Source organism: Ixodes scapularis, unplaced genomic scaffold, assembly GCF_016920785.2.
Source record: "Ixodes scapularis isolate PalLabHiFi unplaced genomic scaffold, ASM1692078v2 PGA_scaffold0__279_contigs__length_252992795, whole genome shotgun sequence".
In the NCBI taxonomy this organism is placed as follows: Eukaryota; Metazoa; Arthropoda; class Arachnida; order Ixodida; family Ixodidae; genus Ixodes; species Ixodes scapularis.
In genome coordinates this window covers 18,561,697-18,583,164 of record NW_024609835.1, presented here as the reverse complement: position 1 = coordinate 18,583,164, position 21,468 = coordinate 18,561,697, and the positions used below count along the sequence as shown (strand labels likewise).

General features: G+C 41.2%; 1 protein-coding gene across 1 annotated transcript in view; it reads left to right on the top strand.

Annotated features, from left to right (window-relative positions):
- The window catches only part of LOC115327660 (connectin-like), a 245,187-nt gene extending 225,870 nt beyond the window's left edge, over positions 1-19,317 (top strand). Inside the window, exon 3 of the mRNA XM_029988694.4 lies at positions 16,368-19,317. Within this exon, the coding sequence (XP_029844554.2) occupies positions 16,368-16,930 (563 nt within the window). The 3' untranslated portion in view covers positions 16,931-19,317. The remainder of the gene's footprint in view (positions 1-16,367) is intronic.
- The last annotated feature ends 2,151 nt before the right edge of the window (positions 19,318-21,468 follow it).

Here is a 21,468-nt window from a genome sequence, read left to right as displayed (position 1 = left end):
GCTTCGTTGCAAGGTTTATAGCTGGTAGTTTTTGCCTTGAAAGACTTCAGGTTCGGGCCGCTTTGATTAGAAGAGTCGCTTTGAGGGAATACGTTTGTTCGAATTTATCAAATGATGTAGATTATTGTAATAAAACACATTTTAACTGAAAACTTGTTTTATATACTAGTATCAAATCGAAAAACCGAGTTTTTTAGGTATGGTTTTGCGTTTTCGGGGTTTCTCTTTGAGCAAATTCGAAGGGTGTTTATAGGTGTTTATTTTCCAAAAACGAATTCTGAGTTTTATCTGCGGCGAATAAAAGTAAGAAAAAAATTGTCCCGCAGTTTTTTTACACGTTAGACCATATTCGACTATTGCCGTGGAGGTTTGATGACGCGTTTCGTTAATAAAATTCCAAAATACTTTTTTTAGCTTACGCACAAAAGTTAGAACAAAAAAGAAGAGAAGTGACAAAGTAATGCAAAAAAAAAAACGATTGAGGTCATAGAGCTTTAGTCTCGAAATTCGTAGTTTTTCAGACAAATCTGAATCGGAAAATTTCTTACCGGCGGGTGTTTTTTGGGGCTCATTGGATATATCCGAAAACGCAGAACCTTACTTATAAGAAGAGAGAGTAACATCCAATTTAACGCAACACCGGGGATATAGAGAAATCAGAAGCTTGTTATGCCTTTGTACGGTTTGGGTCCCAAAATTCAATCTAGTATTCTAGACACGAATGGTTTATTTGGAGAAGATTATGACAAAGAATTGTTCAATAAGAACTGAAAAGTCTGAACCAGATATGTTAAACGCTTTTTACAATAAATATTTAAATAAAACAAGCACACTATAATATGGAACACGCGCTGCTTATTTGAAATAAGTAAATAACAATAATTAAATATACTGGTAGCACATATTTCAGAACGCAGTTTTCACCGTCCACATGAAGCGCGATTAGGTGTGCATATTGGTTTATCCGGTTGACGAATAATGAATTAATTACCAGACAAAGATAGCAGTCACTTATTCACTCAATTCATTTCTTTGTTGTACGCGGTCACGCCGGGCTCAGGGACGAGAGGGAACACTTCGAGCCAATGTCACCTCAGCTTCTTGACTAGGAACTTGAATTTTGGACCAGTCTTGCGAAGAGCGTATCCCTTTGTCAGCACCTAGGGATGCCCACTGTTCTTTCTTGTGCTGCCTGAATGTCTACACGTCTCCTTTTGGTACGTTCAAAAGGACGACGTTTCCTGTTTGTTTCTGGATTTCTTCGACGAAGCCCTGCGACGTCCATAGTAAGGACCTCGTCTTGGTAACGAGAACCGTGCACTGTGGCAAGGTGCTTCAGTAAGTCACCGACTTCGTTCCATGACTTCTTGCCATGGCCGGATGCCGAGAACGACCGTTTCGCTTTATCAGAGCCGCTGTGCTTGAACTCGAAGTGCTAATAGCGGTTTTTAGGCTGAGATGCAGCTCCATCACGAGCATAGGTGACGCTTGAATAAACCGGAACGTTGTCTTCCAGCCATTCTTCAATCCTTCGAATTGCCAGCGGCTCTGATTGTCTTCAGACATGACGCCGAAACTCCGGGGACTCTTAGCCGTTGATGCGACGTACGTGAAAATCGAAAGCAGGTGTTTGTGCCAATGCCACTCTTGAACTTCCTTCGGTAGTGGAACGGTCCGATTCTCGGCAAAATCTAAATGAATCATAACGCGCTTCTTGGCTGCTTCGCCTTTCACAAGTTGACTTCCACCTCTTTGAAGTTTTGAAACGTAATCATGTGTAATAAACCGTATGGTCCAATTTAGAATCTCTTCAAGAAAGACATGTGGTTGAGTTGTCTTCTCGATTAAAGCTCTTTTCTCCCACACGCAGATTGTTACTTGCTCCCCTTCAACAGTTTTAAAAGTTCTGACGTAAGACTATGGGTGTTCGGGCATTCCTTGCATTCGAATCCCAAAGAAGCACGAGTTGGATCACATAGACATCAGCTCCCGCGTTGAGATTGCTACTTCGCGCAAAAAGTTCTGAGCGGAAAAACAAAGTTGAAAATTTCTGCAGCACACGCAGGCGCAAATTATTTGCTTCGGATTCACCTTCATCCACTCCTGACGGAGCGAGTAACATTTTTCGTTATCCTTATTTTAGTCGCCGGGTTGGCTTTCGCGGACATTAGATACGTTTACCGAATAGACCTTTTCATGAATATTTTGATTACTACTCCTTTCTGGCCATCCTTATTGACATTCATAGCATCTTTTTTGTTCGGAGTTTTAATGGAACCATCAAGATCATCCTTGTCTGCAGTTGTTTCGACTTGCGCTGCAGGTATGTCGGTGCTTCTGGAATTAATTTCCTTGCTTCAGTAAAAGATACGACGGCAGTAGTAAGTGTCAAATGCTGGAACCTCTTCCAGTTTGTAAGACCCTTGACAAACGCTAGGCGGATATTCAGCCACCAGTCGTTGCAAGTAAAGCAAGAACGATATGTTGGGAAATTGAAGCTGCTTGGTTTTGTGCCATAGACAGTAACTAATTTGTTTTAACATTTTGACTGAACGACATCTTTATTTCGCTTGCTTTTTTTTCACGGAGGACTTTTGGTATTTAGGATTGATTGCCGACGGCACTCTCAGTGGAGTTGTATCTAGGCCGCCGCTAGAAATATCTCTCTTCTTGTCTCTCAGTAACTCATGCTTGAAGACAGCGCTTGGGCATGAACTTGAGCTTGATTCACAAGAACGGGACACAGAAAGATTTTTCCTCAGACGTGCGAAGCAATTCTGGCACAACATGTTGATATCCTTCTCTGCTGGAATGCTGGGGGCAGGGCTGACCTCAGCAGATCCATGTTGAGGTCCCTCACAGAGCGAAAACGTTAATTCCAATAAATCTTCCTTTTTATGGCGACAGTGGTGGTCAGCGCAGGATACTTGACGAGAAGTGTGGAAGTTGGCCATTGACCAAAGTGGACAGGATCAACTGCGACTGTAGAAGGCTGCAGCAGGGATTGTCAATGCTAGCTGCGTCGCTTTGACACCATGACAACTCTGGTCTCTCTGAATATTCTTATTCTTCTGGTCTTTAACAGTTGTTATGATCAAGTTGGTAAATTCCTCCTTAGCATAAGAACACGACAAGAAAACAAGCAGAGAAGGTAAGGCTTTTCAACCGCCGACCACATGCAATGTGTATAAGCAGTGCGTCTATTCTGACAACGCAAGCCGACGTAGTGGCAGCAGAATGTGGCAAACAGAAAGGGCAAGATTAAAAGAACTGCGCCTAATGGATGCCGGGCTAGGCCTTGGCGCTAAGGATAAGAGGATGCGTCTTTCACGGCTCGTTGTCACCATACTGGTCACAAGGTCATGCTGCTTGCCTCCGCCAGATGAACAGAGAAAACTAAGTATTGCTGACCTTTGTATAAGGTACGAAGAAATATTTACCCTTGCAGCTGTGCATTGAATCCAGTTCTAAGGGCTTCCAACCCTAGCGGAAGCGCGTTTGTTTGAAAAATAATCTCACCACGGAACTCGTGGTGGATCTTTTTGTGGGGACGATAGGGTGGACGTATTAATTTAGGCAAAAGCGTTCATCTTTCCAACACGACTCTTCTTTTTGATGTGGCACAAATATTTAACGCTTCAGTCTGAAAACTGTACTGAGGGTCAAATTTCTCTAATAGTGCAGTTAAAAGTAGGAGCTCGTACGCTCCTATACTTTAAGCGCTGATTGAAGCTGAGCACGTGCGCTCCTTTTTTTGTAAAACGCAACTTTTCTGAGACATTTTTTTTTGAGCGGCTTTGTTCTTCCTAGACAGGGGTCTATTACATATATTTAAGTGTGAAAATCCAAATATCCACCCCGACCAGTGCGTTTGATTTGAAACCAAACGACCCGGAAGTAATGGAAATAAATGCAGAGCTCGGTAGAGGGAGAACATATTGTCTTCTAGCATATCTAAGATGCTTTTAGAAAAACTCGAAAAAAAGGAGTAACTTTTATACCGTACCCACGCTGACTCTGTCATGTCGTATAGATAAATGCAGGTAACAATACATAAATCTTCGATCTATTTAGCGAAGCTGAATATGTACCACATGGGCGGTTTGTCGGCACACGCAAGTTGAGCAATGCTCAGTAAGACCATGTTTTCTGGCTACGTGCCTGGTAGAACATTGACGCAAAAATAAAGCAATAACATGTGGATAACAATAATTTTGACGCTTTCCCCGCTTCTCTTCTTAAATACCTCCAATTCTATAACGATCCCCCATCGCAGAATATGCCGTATGAACAACTTACGTTTCGTCGTTTTTTTAATTATTTTGCACGTTAACATATTATTGATTGTTTCAGCAATGGTGTATAACATAATGTGAAGGTCACCATTCGGATCAAGACTAAAACATATGTGAACCGCGTCAGTAGGTATATGTTCTGTATAAGGGTATTCACTTGGGCTAGTGGCGATACATTGTGATGATTAACAGTGGTAAAAAGACGAGGACCAATTAAAGAAGACACACAAACACCAAGAGCCCACTTGTAGCTGAGGTTTGATTTGAATTGATCTAACAAGAAAAACATATATGCCTTATCTATAAAACACCTATATCATGTACGCACATCGTCCTACCAGTCTACTTTTATACTTATTAGCTTGGCCTATCGAATGACTGTAAATGCGCCACTTCTGTATCATAAAGCGCAATCGATGGGGCGGTAGCGTATGTGTCGTAACCGCACTTCTTTATAAAATACGCTTTTGAAATTTCCACTGTCACTTTGTTTCGGTTCCGGCTCAAGACAATTGTTTCCTGAAACTTTGGGACACAATCGCATCGGTTGCGGTGCGCCGCCAGACCCGCGGGCGACGATTTCATCATTTAGGCAACGCCCGGACTGTTCTATGTAAACCCTCCCACAAGTATGCCACCCCTTCCATGCACTCTACAAATCTATTCAATTTCCTTATCTTACAGACACCTTCCCCAGAGCCCCCTGCTCCACAGTTGCACACAGTTTACCCAATTTTTGAAACGCTGCGAGTAGTACCGAAACCCCAAGTTTTTCCCCCGCTTCCTTTAAACCATGGCAAATTTTGTTTCTATAAGGTCTGACGCCTGGTCCAACATTATTTCCTTCCTTACCATCACTCTTTTTTTTTTCTCCTCGAAGTTCCCGTAATAATCTTTCTGCCACCCCTTTGATAAGCGTAAGTGGATACCCGCCATCCTCTAATTTCTTTACTTGCCTTCCAACGCTGTCCGCTACAGCATGTGAGCAAGATTTAGTTAATGATATGTTCACAATCACACCCCGTAAGTATTTGATTTCAGCGAAATGCAAAAAAGAAAGAAGCAATTGCAAAGCTAAATTAACTGAGTTGTTTCTTTATTGAATACATGGTTAGTACAGGGAGATTGGGGAAACGCCGTTCCGAGGCGAAAAGGAATAGCGATATTTCGACCTTACTGTTTTCTTCACGCTCACTGGCTATAATACTTGTCATTATAGTCTTTTGATGTTTGTCAATAAATTTTCTAACCATGAACAACCGAAAAACTTAGTGCCTCACTAAGCCTTGTTGGTGTTAACTACCTTTCGGTTTATATTGCGGAATGCTAGTCGACTCTGCGGATTGCACGTTAAATGCGTAACTGAAATCTATTCCCTATAACCGATTGAAAGAGCTTCTAAACTTGTTTAAAATGTTACCTTCTCGCAGAAAAAAAGATATATGGCAGCTTCGGTAGATTCAACCTCTACTAAAAAGTGACGCATCGAAGGATTAAACTTTTGAAAAAATAAAAGAAAATTCAGTGCCTTAATAAAAAACAAACAAAAACACATTTAGTTCCTTTTTAGTGGGGTGTACAAAAACAGAGAACCAAAACAGCTTGCCTCTCTCGCTATTCTGCCGGCTTAATCCTTTTCGCGTATATTCCAATTTCTTTTTCCTCCCAGTTCACAACTAATAAGGGCAGTGTTTTCTTTCGTAAAGAAGTTTGCTCGGTCAGGCTTTTTATTAATTGTTACTATTATTATTTCTTTGACAAATAAATCATCTTGATTATGCAGGCGTCAGCTTCAATGAGCGAAGTATTTTTTAAGGTTTCTCGCCTCCACGGCGCTGTGGTCTGCAGTGCGGAACGTTTTAATGAACGTGGGAAGGATTCACATCTGTTTTCGCTATGAAATCGCTTCTTTTTGAGTCTGTATAGACAGTAGTCTCGTATACTACTCACTGTGTTTCTTTTTCATTATGTTTTCCTTTGGCTTGCGCGTCTGAAGGTAGGTTGCTTGTGTATTTGCGCGGAGGCATGCATTTGTGTTTGTTTCTTTGTGATCATCTGTGAACGAGTCTTTGTCTCCAAGTTTCCGTGCCAGCATGTCTTGTGTGCGTGCACGTTTCTGTGTAGATACTTATGGTTGCGTGCTCGTAGTTTAAATGTTTAAGGATGTTTTCATTGATATCGTGTAGACCGTACCCAGCGCCTTGAGCTGCATCTTCTTGGGAATCAAGGGGAGAGGGGGGGGTTATTTTCAAAGATTGTGTTGTTGTCCCAGAATGTAATTTGTTAGCAACAGACAACCGTAATAATTTATTTTATTTTATTTAGGCAATTTTGCAGTCTTCCTCAGTCATCGAGATGAATACGAACTTAGATCAATCAGGTCCGGGTCGGGAAAAGGGTGTATGCTCTACCAGAGCTGTAACTCAATTATATACTCGACTGGATCTGCAGTTAGTGTGAAATTATGTCGAAATATTTCTTTAAATGTCTGAACATTTCCTTGCACGAAGCTGCATTATGAGTTCTTACGTGTTTTCTTAAAGAGACAAATATTATACTTAACGTTTTAGATGAATGAACTTAGTTTAGAATGCTGACTGTATTATTAGTCTATACTGAAATTCAAAATAACTATTTGTATCGTCTTCTGCATATATAAGTACGCAGACGACACGAATTTGTTTTCAGCGAAATGGTCATATGGCTTCTTAAGTAAATTTTGAAAAGATACATTGAAACAGTTTGAGTGGTTATTTTGAAATAAACTACAGCTCAATGCACCTGAAACAGCGTGCGTAATATATATTCCAGTAAACAAACAAGTGGACACAATAACCATTATATTGAAGGGTGCCTTTTGAAAATATGTAAATAAACATAACTATATTACTGCCTGACTTGACAAAGAGCCCGCATGTAATTCGCACATCCACCCTATGAAAATGTAGTCATCAAGGTAGCTTGGATACATGCAAAAAATAACGATTTATATCCATCTGCCAGAAACTATGCATTATCACTCCTGGATAAAGACGACATTAAAATATATATATATATTTCAGTTTCAAGATTAAAGATTTACGTGTGTATGCTGAGTACTATGGAAGCGTGCCAGACTTTTCTTGCGAGTCGCACCACATCGGGCACTACGCTATAATACATAAAATTTACTTTTTTCAGTTGGCACAATCCTTACGCTGCAAGATGATTGCAATTCAAAATTTCGACAATATGGTGGCAACATAGCTTACTCTATTATAATTTATATTTTCGCGTAATTCTGAGAGAGATGAGATAGCGAAACTTGACTATCAAATTTACGCTCTATATAATATTTTTGATAAACAATATAGTTGTTTCGACTCGTGTCTCGATATGATGCAAATGTGAACTTATTCTTATTTGGAAAAAATCATCCTTTACAATTGGTGCGATCTAAAACTTCTGTTGCGCCCTGATCATTTATTTACTTTTGTGCATGTGGTAAAAAGTGGCAATACTTGAATGCCCCTGTGTTGTAACAAGAAATCTATGTGAACGCTTTAATAATGGGCTCAGCTTGTAAAATGTGTAGCTTGCCCATCATTAGGTCGTAATGTAACACCCGATATGGTGGTGCAGAAAAATTGAAAAAGACTCTCAAGTCGAAACAAAAAGTCAGTAGAACGTCTCAAACGCAGCTAGTCTTTTTTTTATATACAACAGTCTCAGGTGTTACATTATGATTAATTATCACAAGCTCGCCCGCACACTCGCTGTTCTTTTTATGTAGTTTACATCTGGAAGCGTCGTTTAGCACCTTGGCTTTTCTTTGTCTTTTTGTTCATTAACCCTTAAGATAAAGTACATAATTCGTATTTTTTATAAAGAACGCATTGCTGTAAAAACTTAGGAATATATTGTTTTCTGTATATCTTTCATTTTATATTAATATAATTATGAAGACATCTACAATGCATGTTCAGAAATTAACTTCCCTTTGAACACTAGAAGAGACGTCGCCAGCATGAATGCTCCATACCTTAACCTATATTTTAATGTAATCACTTTTCATATTAGAGAATTCAAGATATAGTGGCGCAAACATAGTCATCTCATGGAAGTACATCATAAAGAACTTGTGCTACTAGAGTATTTTATAGCCATTTCGTGAAGTACTGGTTTCAAAACTGTTAAAGACACACGTTGCAAGACAGGAAGTTAAAAAGCGTCCGTTCTCCAGAATTTTCTCATTAACATCCTCTACCACGTCTGTCGGGACCAGAGACGTCCCTCTGCTTCCGCATCATGAATGCAATGTCGCCCTTCATTAGGCTTGCGAACCTGCTTCTGCACCAAGAATGTGCACGTTGCATGTAGTATATACATTTTGCAAATTTTGTAAAGCAGATATTTCTTGTCAGCATGAGTACCAAAGCTCACTTTTTTACGCACTGCATTATTTGTCCATTCGCCAGTGGAGCTCGGTTTTGACTACTCTACTTTGATTGAGCCAAAACAAGTTGGTGGGGGTGACAGATTGTTTTATAAAAACGACCTCTCGCACACTTGATTTTATTTCACAACACTGGCAGCCCTATTACGGGCCGAGGAAGGAGTGGACGATACAGAGGAAAACTTTCACTGCATGCACGCAACGCTTACGAACTCGCATCTCCTATAGGAGTATCAAAAAGAAACGTGACACGCTAACATCCCAACAACGACAAGGAATGTTTTGCTTACTAAACAATACACTTAAAGCAATTACAAATTCCAAAACTCTCAAAAGCAACAACCTACTCGGGAAGTTTTTTTGTTTTTTTAATATTTATAAGAACATACTGGAGAAACACGAACAAAGGAAACCAGCAAACAAGAAATAATTCAGAGATCTAGAGCCTGTACAAAAACAAACTACTTTTATATGTGTTTTTGCCGTCATGAATTGGAGTAAGCACTTTTGGGTGATGCAAATGTTTGGAACGATGGCTTTTTGGCTTTATATGCTTAGAACTGACGATTTTAAAATATCAAAATAAATTTTAAAACAAATTATTTCAGCCGCTGGCAGATTTCTTGATTCTTCAAAGACTGCATGTTACCTTGGTTTTTTTAGCGCCGTAACCAATGTCGCGCTTCTGAAAAAGAAAAATTGTACGGGCAGTAAGTGATTGAATTATTTCAAGTTGATTTGAAGAGAGAGAGAGAGAGAGACCTGCCATGAGTTCTAGGCTTCGGACGCATAATATAGTGTCGGTTTTACAAGAGCATTGTAACCAAAAGACAGGAGGTGATTTATATAGTTTTCTACATAAATAACGAATTTTAGTTGTCTTTTCGATGTGGTCCACGTGTTTATTCCATTTCAAATCGCTCGAGATAATAACACCTAGGTGCTTATAACTGCGAACTTTAGCGTCAAGCTCATGATCAAAACATCATATATTTTTCTTTGTTGTAAAATGAATGCATTGATTCTTGTTATGTTAATTCTCATATTATTTTTACAACACCATGATGAGTTACGAAATAAGATATTGTTTATATTCCCGTGGTCATCTACTGAATATACCTATAGGAGCACAAACTATACAATCGTCAGCAAACATCCTTATTTTGACTCACCCCTTACTGCTGATAAAAAACAAATATTTAACAAATGTTTAAAAAAACAAGAGATCCAACACAGAGCCCTGCGGAACTCCGGAATGCCCTCTTAACAATTTTTGAGAACTTTCATTAGCATCAATGAATCGCTGTAAATTTCTGACATATGCAGTAATCCATCCTATGATTAATCAATGTACACAGAAGTCACTTAGTACATTAACTAACTTATAGTGGGGCACGAGATCAAGAGCTTTTGACGGATCAATAAAAACGGCATCCACTTGCAGATCGTTCACATAACCAGAGATTTCATACGAACATTAACTTAATTGGGTTGATGTGGACAACCCTCTACGAAACCGTATTAACTGGGGCTTAATGTATTGTTTTCATCCATGAAATTGTCTAGCTGTTTATTTACAATATGCTCCAATAACTTACACGACCTACAGGTCGAAGAAATAGGGCGATAATTGGCAATGAACTCCGCATTTTTATGGGCTGATGAGTGCCTTTTCATAAGCCACTCACCAGTAAAATGAGTTTTAACTGACCAAAAATTTATTTTTATTTATTTTTTAATTTATTACCCCTACGATTGATAACTGTATCCAAGCACCGGTCGTGTTTTTATTTCTATTAACGAGCTTCTAAATAAACGTTTCTCCTTTTGTTTTAGAGCACGATTATGCATTCTAAAACAGAAAATAGCCAGACAATTCAGGCCGCGGGCTCGCACTGCCTCAACTAGATGGCGGCGACGCTTAATTTCGGATGTGGCGACGGTATTAAAGAGTCACGTTTGAGACAACACAAATTAGAATGATTGATTATTTTATTGTCGGAGATAGGTACAAATAAAAAAAGCATAACTGGTAGTTTCGCGTACAGGTACAAGGACACTGGCGTAAATGTTAAAGCCTTTCAGTGCGATGACGCGTTACCATGATCTACGTGTGGCTTATTCAGATTGGGTCCGAATTTCCGAGGCTCAGAAAGACGACCGCACTTAACAGCCCCAAGAAGACACGAACATAATGTTTGGCGACAAGGAGAAAAGTAGTGTGATATTCCGTAAGCCTACGTGGGTGACCCTAGTATGCACGAACTGCCCAAAAGTCGGTGGGCCATTCTATTCACTTAACCCTAAAATGCAGGTTTTTGTACTTTTACATAAAATTATTTGGAGTGCTCGCTACAATAAAACATGAATCCAATATGATTAGAAAAATTTAATTCGAATAAGAACAAAAAAAAAATGTTGAGGCTCCAATCCACGCTGTAAAAGTGGCTGGCCAGCGAACCTGAGGTATCACCCGGAACGATCAATCACAGCATTATACCAAATGCCGCCGCTGGTCGCAGCACGCCGCCGCTAATCGTTTTGACATTTTATTTCATTTTTTTTTTCCCGCGTTTCGTATTTATGCTGCTCTTCGGGGGTCCTTACTACACGTGTTTTTTACGAATAGGAAGCTATTCTATTCGATATATATAATAACATTGGAGCATAAGATATGTCAGAATGTTTTTTTGAAGAAATGATGGTTAGTTATATATAGGACGGTAGTTTAAAGGTGAATTTTGTTTTCCAGAACTATGTATGGGAATAATACGGCTAATTTTCCAGTCATGTGGTACGTTACCAGACGAAAGGAATTCGCAAAAAATATCAGTTAAAAACAGAGATAACGCATGCTTTGTATTTTTTAGTATTTTTGAGTTGATAAGGTAATCGCCATGGCCTACCCATAGCGGTGCTGCAACAACAATGAAATCAGTTCCTCGGAGGGTTCTTTTATATATGAAAGGCAAGTGACTTTACTCCTCACGTTGCAAGCTGCAGTCGCCGCAGCAGCTTGCGCAAAGGCAATTTTTATCGGGAAACGTATGCGGTGAGCTCTACGTCCTTCGCATTCTTATCAGGGGTGCCTTGTTATAAATTATGTGGTTCGGATGCTTCTTTTGTGCTTGTTGTTTATTGAAACTAATGCTGCGCTGCATGTTGTATGCTAGATATATGCACTTTTCGCTTCAATCGCTTGAGGTTTTTTCTTCCAACAGGACGCCGACACAAAAACATACGACCAACGAGTCATCTACATGATTCGCTGTTCAAAAACGACTAAATAGTTTAAGCATTCATATTTGATGCACGATGCACTGGTGCCTTTTGGGTTGTGAACGTGGCGAAAGCAGCTCTTTTATTCGAGCGCTGTTAAGATTTATATGAAAAACTACGGAGAGGATGAAGTCGCAGTAAGCAATACCAAGTACAGGGGTGACGAAATGAACAAATCATCCACCAACGACCGTTTAGCCTGAAGATGACGTCTATATTTTGACTGTAAACAAAGTGCATACACATTTGCTGTAGATTTGAACGGCGGCAAGAAGTTCTTTTAAGCACAGCGCAATAAAATATTTCTCGCATTTTCAAACATGAGGGATGCACAGCCTGGAAGCTTGCAGCGCAGCCATTAAAGGTGGACTTTTCCAACAAGTGATTTCGATGTCAGCGTGTCAGCAAGTCGCACATCTGAACGCCAAGCAACCAAGCGGAATCATCTAGAGTGCCATTTTTGAGACAGGTGGTACAAAACATCTGTCGGATGTGATACAGCACGGGCACGCTCTTTGAAATGACCCTTGCTGCAAATGGCAATCGCGTCGCCTGACGAGGCACCAATGGTTTGGTATCTTAAGAAAATTGTGTGACTGCAGACATGAGCCGAACCCCAATGCGTATCTTTTTTTCATTCTAAACAGACAGACCAAGCGAATGTTTATATCGGAAAAATTATTCCTCCTTATAATCAAAAGCAACTGATTTAAATTTGTTATGATGGCTGAGCACTATGCTTTCAAGAAACACACATAGTGACTACTTGCGTTGACTATATTTGCCCCCTTCTTTAAGATCATAAATGCGTGATCATAAAGATACCTCGCGCTTCTAATTCGGCCATTAACACTCAGCTACTATTACTTAAGAAATTTGCGCTGCCATAAATAATTGGCTCCAGCCCTCGCCTGTCTGAGAAACATCTACATCGTCAATGTGCGCCAGGGCTAACGCTGACTCTTTTCCTCACGCGTATCCGGAACACCGACGGTGCAAATATTCATAAACTGTTATAAAATAAATTGTAGAAGTTATGCCCATAATGATGGCATGCATCTAGGTAGTAAAAGTAAGATAAGACGCTTCCCAAAGCAAGACAGAAAATTTCGGTGAAACGCAACAAAAGACAAACAAACAAACAAAAAAATACAATGCCTTGGCCAAGGCGCGAAGGGGCTTGAGGAGCGACGATTTGAAGCCACCCTATGGTGGCCGTGTCACGTAATTCCAAGATGGCAGCGTCCATGCGTTGGAGGTCGAAAAGGTGTACAGTGTCCGAAAGCTCCTTGTAAAATATATCTTTTTGCTAACTTCGGTTGTATTCTTGGATCTGTGTTTAAGTTTTCCGGTGTTGGGCATTATCTTTATTAAGCGTTACGCCATTCAAGAGTGACAATTAAAAATAAATTGTCAAGCCAAATTATTTTTTTTTGTTTGTTTTTCTTTTTTAACCACCGTTGCGCGAGACAGCGGCCTCCGGCAGAAATAAAGAATAAAAAAGAGATAAGCCATGAAACGAAAGGAATATGAGTAATTGTTTGCGCCTTCTAATATTCCATATTAGGAAGTGATGGGTGAAAGGCAGAGAGGTAAGCCAGGGCCCAGGACTCGCCTTCTAATAAGGTTCTCATTATGTGTTCGGCCTTGGAATTTCCGGGTATGAATTGTACTCTACTAAACACCCCCTTTTTTTTTTTTGTAAGTTCGCCCTGCGCCATTGCCATGTGTGGGTGCTATTCTTTATTTTGTTTCTGTATCTTTGTGTTTACATACGTGAAAAAATTATTTACGTCAGACTAAGAACGTTATTCAAAATAATTTGAGCCGCAGTACGCGCAAGTTGGGGTAAGAAGACACGATTTACTAATTAAATTTGACTTTCCTAGAGAGTTGTCACTTTTTCACAATAAAAAAATTACACCATCTTCCCGAGGGGAACCATGGGGTGATGCGGAGCATCGTTCCATCACACTTCATCGGAAGAACAAAGTGAAGTGGAGTCAACAGCGGTGAACTGAACGCGCGCAGAAATTGGTTTGCTCTTTAGGTTTATACAGCCTTGATGGAGATGCGCCTCAACGGGTAATCGGTCTCTTAGCTGTAGATGAGAAATTTAGTCAGTGCAGTACAAGCACTAACCTGGGATTCTTAACGTGCATCACGCAGTAGTCATCACACGAACGCGTGCCGGTACGAAACTCATCCAGATCGAAACGGGCGATGGTGGCGGGTACTCGAACCCAGGAGGTTCCCAGCGCAAGCTTTCGCTCCACGCTCCGAGCTGAGACGCGTTAGCCCACTCGGCCACTTCCTCCCCTTGAACGCGCGCAGCGCGCCACCAGACCCGTATATGTAGAGAGTTTGGCCATTCGTTGGGAAGTATAGGGGACAAATGAGGAGGCCCCATTGGGCCGAAAGCGGGCTGGGCGTGTTCCAAGGCGTCTTCAAAAATTCAAATGTGACCAACCAGAAGCCGGAAATAATACCCTGGCGGTGGTCGCGAGAAACAAACCTGATAACTGTATCGGAGTAACTCTCGGAGACTGAAAATATGGTACACGTGATGTTTCAATCATGCTCATCCAAAATGATGGTGGAAGAGTGCGACTAGCGGAACGATCGACATAATCTGTACGCCGAGCGCCGAGGGCCGGGAATCTGCCGTCCGAGCGGTCACACTCTGTCCGAGCAAAACAGAGTTGAGCGGAGCATTCGTTTCTTACATCTTTCTGCATGATTATGAGATTGTGACCGAAACATCACGTGCACCCTGTTTTCAGCCACAAAGAGTTACTACACTTCACTCTTACGCGCTTATTAGAACCATATACGACCATATAGCTTCGACCAGAACTGTTTCTCGCTACCGCCGCTAGGGGATTCTTTTCGGCTTCTGGTTGGTCAAGAGAGCATGCCAAACCTTCGTTCCGAGCCTGGTGCACGCCCTGGCCCTCCCCGCGCCTCCCATTGACCGAACTCTCTCAATACACGGCTCTGCGCGCTACCGCTGCTTATATTCAAACTTGAAGGAGAAGAAACTAGAGGAGGAGAGTTGCGCCTGCGCGCGCGGTGTGAGTAGAAGCGAACGCACGCGAAGTGCACGCAGCTGGTAGCTGCGTGCACTTCGCGCAGCTGTTGAAGAGAGAGAGAACGCACGCGCAGCGAGGAGAGTTGCGCACGCGTAGTGTGAGTGCGGACTACGACGCCGCGGGACATAGCCCGAGCAAGAGATGCTCCGCATCTAAAAAAAAAAAAGTGGCGTCAGAGTCTTCAATTTGCAGGTAGCGTTTTTTACAACAGTGTTTGGACGGCGCGTCCTCGAGTGCCAATTTTTCTGGGACACAGATTTCCTATGTCATATCTTCGCACTACGTCTATGAGACGCATGCTCGTTAAGCTTGGGAAATATCAAATAAGCAGTGGTGAAAAGTGTACCCTTCTGTGTTACACTATGCTGATATTTTTTCTCTGCACTGAGGAGAGGAGCTTTATGCTGATGGAACCACGCGCTGAAGGCAGAGTTACTCTTGTTTTGTATATGTAACACGTCGACAGGAAGTGCCTTAAGAAATTTTCGGCACTTGTAACACTGTAATCTAACCTAACGTAGTAGAACCGCTGTTCATCGTTCTCTCGAATATCTGTGGCCACCCGTCATCGGGGTACGACACTATCAAGACCAGACTTGTGGACTTTTTTTTTTTTTGGTACGAATTAGTTTGTCACGCGAAATAAGATTCAGTAACTTCATCTGTAGACCTGAAAAAAACTCCAGCCTTATTCTCACCCTATCCTGCGCCGTCTTTGCCTTATAGTATTGAACCTTAAACATCATGAAATAAAAAGCATTAAAAAAACACTTAATAGTACATTGCTGTACATAATGATAGACACGCCAGCTGTACCACATTCTTTGTTGCACCTAAGAAGGCGGAATGCAAGTATAAGTAGTGGTTTCAGCCGCACTTTGCAGGCATTTAAATTTTGTATCTTTCTTAGACCTAATTCTTATTAATAATTCTTATGTATCAGGAGCGAGGGAAGCAAAGGGTTACATTTCAGACTCTGCAACAAGTAAGTTAATAAAACACACACACACAAAAAAAAGCCTGTTGGGTAATCTCGAATAGAGTCATCCTGAATCCTCAGAGTGAAAGCGGATATATTTTTAAGAGACTTTCTAAGCAATGTCTCTTGAATAAATGTCGGATGTTGCTGTGAGGCTCCCAGAAAATTCACATCCCTGATAACTTCTGGAAGTGAGTAACTTGCTTAGTTGCGGTTGGATCGACGAATGATTTTTTTAGCAGCGTGTCTAATTGCCTCGTTCGTACCATCTTTTTTTTTTTTTCCAGGCAACAAGTTCAGCTGCGACTGCAGGATCTCCTGGATCGCGCATCTGGCCAACGCCACCAGGAACGACAACTTCCGGCGCGAGCTGCGGCACATCAAGTGCGACTTCGCAGCGGCCGACGGTGCGACGGGTACCAGCAGCAAGGTGGCCCGCCTTAGCGCCAAGGAGCTCAATTGCCCCAAAGACCACGAGAAGCCCAAGTTCGAGAATTCCCACCCCGAAGCTGAAGTCGACAGCACGACAATGACCACCGTCGCTTCGCCGCACGAGGGCGACATCCTCGAACACCGGGACGACAGGAACCAGATCGAAGAGGAGGATTCCGAAGAGGCGCTGGCCTCGGAGGCGCGGGGCGACGCGACCGCGACGACGCAGACAATGAAGAACGAGATTGACATGATGCTGAGTCAGCGGAAGGTGATGCAGAAGGAGGCCGCCCACTCCCGAAAGGACAACGGAAACTCCGGCGCCTCGCTGGTCGGCTGGAGCATCACGCTGCAGCTTTTCTTCGCCGTGGCGACGAGCGGGATGACCGCCGCAGGGATTTTGGTCCGGCATAGCTGATCTTATCAAACCAAGATTATGCCTGTTTTTTTCACTTAAAAAAATGCGCGTGACGAATAATGAGACCTATGAGAAAGCAGAGTGTGTGCGAAAAACCATCGGTACGCAGTCAAACCTCTAACACTTCAGTCAATGTAAATTCTTGCACAGGGCCAGAGGTTTTCGCTCGTGGTTACCTTGATAGGAATGTGCTGTATACTTACAACACAATAATTATATCGAAGATCGCACCAATGGGGATTCCGAATATTTATTTCCTAAATGTATAAATATTCGCACGTCAAGATACGATGCTGCGAAAATCACTTTACCTAGCGGCGATGTCGGTGAAGTCTTGAGGATCATTTATACTTTTATTAAATATGCTGTGAGCTATCAGAAGTTTTTCGGTGAATGGTTATTCGGGAGGCGGTCCATATAATATTCACTGGACTTCTTTTAATCCATTTTTATAACGGAAAAAGTAATCAATACAATGTATTGATTGCTTGCAATATCAAAATGATATTAAATTAATTTAGGGCAACAAATACAAATGAAACATTTAGACGTTAGATGTTTTGACAATGTGAGGTCGGTCCTCGAGAATATGGCGACAGTGGTTCTTGTCATAGATAAGAGCGTGGGCTCAAACTGCTAGCTTCGGTTCTTTAACCTGCCTTCCGCAGTAGGGATATTCGGCCACACGCTGGTAGCAGGTAGCGGTGCTGACTAATGTCAGAATTTGTCTATTTCGCTGCGATAACTTTAGCTTTACGTGGTCTAAACTGCGGTTTGAAACGAAAAAAAAATGGGAGGTCTCCGAGAGGGAGTAACTATCGGAGCGCGGTACCGCTCGCCCTTTACATTCGCTAGTCAATAGGGAGTTTTAGGGAACCGTATTTGCATATCCGATACGGTACGATGGGACCTCAGGTGTACAAACTGCGCGTGAGCTACCCCAGAAGGTTCGAATATGCTCAGTTCGTACTGGAGGGCTCATCGAACCGTATGGGGAGTGCAAAAACGTTTCCCTAAAACTTTGTAATAGACTAGAAGTGAACCGTAGTCGTAGCTGGTATAGTCACTGACAAGAAGTGTGGCCTTTATGTGCTTTTTGTCCCGTCATTCGATCTTTAGAATCCTTCTCGTCGGATGCAGCAATCTTGTTGGCTGAGAAATAGTAGTGTGATGCATGCAATTTTCCACGCCCTGCATTATTTAAGCTCTCAATGACAATAGGGAAAATGTGAAAGAAAAAAAGCTCTGTATGAAGGTAGCAACTGTCGTTTCACTCACAGACTGCTCCGAAACAGATAAGTGGCATAACGAAACGCGAGCTGTCACTCCACGTTCCCATGAGGTTCCTTTTCGGCTTCACAGAGAGAGAGTGCCGAATGATTAGTGTTTTCTGTGAATCACGACGCAGCATACATGCAATAACTTTCGAATGTGTAGAAATACTCCCACAGCGATTAAGGTGCGAGATGATTTGCTGCAAGCCTACTTGAGATTTTTGTTTCTCTCTCTGGAGCCAAAGCTATTTGCCTGAGCAAATGGCTAGTGGTTGGTTCTTAATGTGGCAGGTACTCGGCCAGTGAGATCACCTCAAATAAATAAACTATCCCGCTCGCAGGAAGCGTTCCCGTGAGCTAAAACGGATGTCACATCAGTCTGTTAACCTCGGATGATTTGTTCTCGAAATCGCGTTTTTTTTTTCTCTCACTCGTGTCTCTCATTTTATTTTCGGGTCCAGTGAACAGAATTGGTATCTGTGCACCCAATACCTTGATGCATGGAGAATTACTTGACGTTAAAGGGAAACAGTGATATTTGTTTTGGATGGTTTAGAATCTTGCGAAAGGCTAAGTTTTTTAGGCTAGTTTGAAACGCGGATTGGATTTACTCATCGTGCTTGTTTTTGCGCGAATAAGAAAAAAAATACTTGTATTTTATAGAAAGTCCTGTGCATAACTAACATAAGTATTTATTGACACCTCCGAAGTACGTTGTACGAAGAAAGCTTTTAACTATAAAAAAGAACGTTTTCTAAAGAGCCTTTATAAATACAGTATCTAAAGCACATAGAACGCGGCCGAGTCCAACTTAACAACTAATGCTTTAAGCCACTGCATTTTGAGGTGATTATTCCTTATGTAACTGTCTCAGACTCTTCATATGTTAAAACTGAGATTTTTAACACGAATGCAAACACATATAATTCTGTTAAACAATACAGTTTTGAATATTGTTATTTTTTCTTAAGGTAGTGATAATATGAACCACACTCGTCAATGGTAAGCGTTCCAAGAAAAGGGAACCTGACATTGTTCTAGTTCTTGTAGTTTCTCCAAAATGTACAAATGGGAACAAACAAAAAAATTGCTATGAATGCTAGGGTGGCAATAACAATGTTTGACAATTAAAAAGGTAACATCCCCGAAGCGTGCGATTTCTGCTGTTTTTCGGATGGTCTCGACACGAGCCAGTTGAATGTTTGGGAAGCAAGGTATACGTTATTGAAAGAATAAGCACAGGGACGAACGCGCATACACATGAAGATGTGTCTTCTTGTCCGTCACTGTGTTTATTCTTTCAGCAACGTATAATTTCATCAACGTGCTCACCTTCTAACCATAATATACCAGACGTGATTTTTTTGGCCTCTTCTAGCGGCGAGGCTAATTAAGATGTTAGCTCATGATTATTTTATTTTGTCATACTAAAGAAAAAGAGTATTTTCCAAGCTTGTACAGATACGTTGGATTGTAAATATGAATCATGTTGAAGGTAGAATGCGTTAGTCGTGACATTAGCATCCTATTGCGCACCCTAGACGTAGCTAGTCACAACGTGTTTTCGTCTCAATTTTGTGAGTGATTCCTTTCGTTTCTCCTTGTGGAACACGCTTTACGCATGCAATGATGACGATGCTATTTGGTGCATGCAAATATCAACCTGAATTATGAACATGCATTTGACGCCAAAAACAGTCATAACTTTTATATGTGTCCTTGTTTCGGTTTGAATTTTCTGACATTCCCAAAATGATTGTTTATATAGTTTCGTCAGAAAGGCTAGTATTATTCGGAATGCTGCCATGGAAATGTTTAAGAAAATATCATTAAACTAAACCCACGATCAGGGTCATTCTGCCACGGCTTGATTGCCAAGGCACTTGCATAATAGTTTTGAATAAGTGTCCGTAATTTCTATACCAAGAACACATCTATGTCTGTAGCTCTAAAAAACAAAAACAAAAAAGTATCCATACGCGTGATACATTTTTTTTCTGCTGGTCCACATACCGAACTTCCGAGCAGGAAGCGCAATATCTGGCTAGTAAATTTCCTCTCAACAGAAGAACGGCGCTAAATGTTGCTTGGATTGTTATAACACTACACGGCGACTCGAATATTGTTGTAATCTGCATTTAGGGTTTGCATAAGAACTTGCAGTGGATGTTCACCTTACGCTTGTACAATGTGTGCTCGTTTGAATAATGCGAATACTATGTGTATGAATTCCCAAAGCTCAGCGTAATTAGCTGAGCGTGAAGCGATATGAGATGTCAGGTGATCTATACACTCTTGGAAGGGCCTTGCAATAAAACACCGCAATGTACTCAGAATGGTATTATTTTTTTCAGCAAGTTTAGCCAACGAGGCCAGCGAAGCGGTTAAAATCACCTAAAGATAGATCCTACAGGTGCATTTCGGAAAAGTATGCTGCGAGGCACCTCCGAGAGTGCTTATTCTCTAAGAAAGGATGAGGGCTTTGACCCTGCCACTTTTGCTTTTGTGTTGTGTGTCCCCGCTTCTGCGATCAAGATACTCCCTGCCAGAGAAGCGAGCTTCATCTGCCCCACGATGCAAACCCAGTGCCTTTTTTGGTCAAACGTCAATTTCAGGAGAAGTAAAGTACTGTTTTCCCGCCCGGGAGATTGTTGATTCGCTTTTTTTTTAGTTTCTGGCCCACGCTGAACAATCTGTTCGCTTGTACTTCTTACTGTAATCCAAAATATCCTAACCTGTTACCGTAAAAAAAAAACAAGAAAACCTCTTAAAAAGATTTTTTAAGTAATAAAAAAAGTAAGAAGCTAGAAATCGACGTACATATACATTGTACAAACTAAAACGTTAACGTTTTTGACTCAGAATAATTTTTCTTGCATTTAACGCTAGAACGCGCTGTAAATGTACTGTATTTGTGGATTTTAATAAATTCCCAAACACACCATGTAAGAAGTTTCCTGGCAAGATTATAAGTACATAGCAGTGTAAGTGGAAAAGAAAGAAAACTTTTACGATGTTTTTCGAATTCTCGGCGGACATGTGTAATAGAGTAATCAATTGTAACACATTTATTTAAAACGGATGCGTAATCGCCATTCCTTTTGCCATGAAAGCGCGCTGCTGAGATGTTTCGAGGAAACTAAGTCAGTGATGCTGCTTAAAAGATAATAGGATCTTAGACAAAAAGAATGCGGGTTTTATAAAAATCGGTTTATACAAAACAGCTACAGTTGACTTTCGGGAGTATCAAAGTACCGATAACTT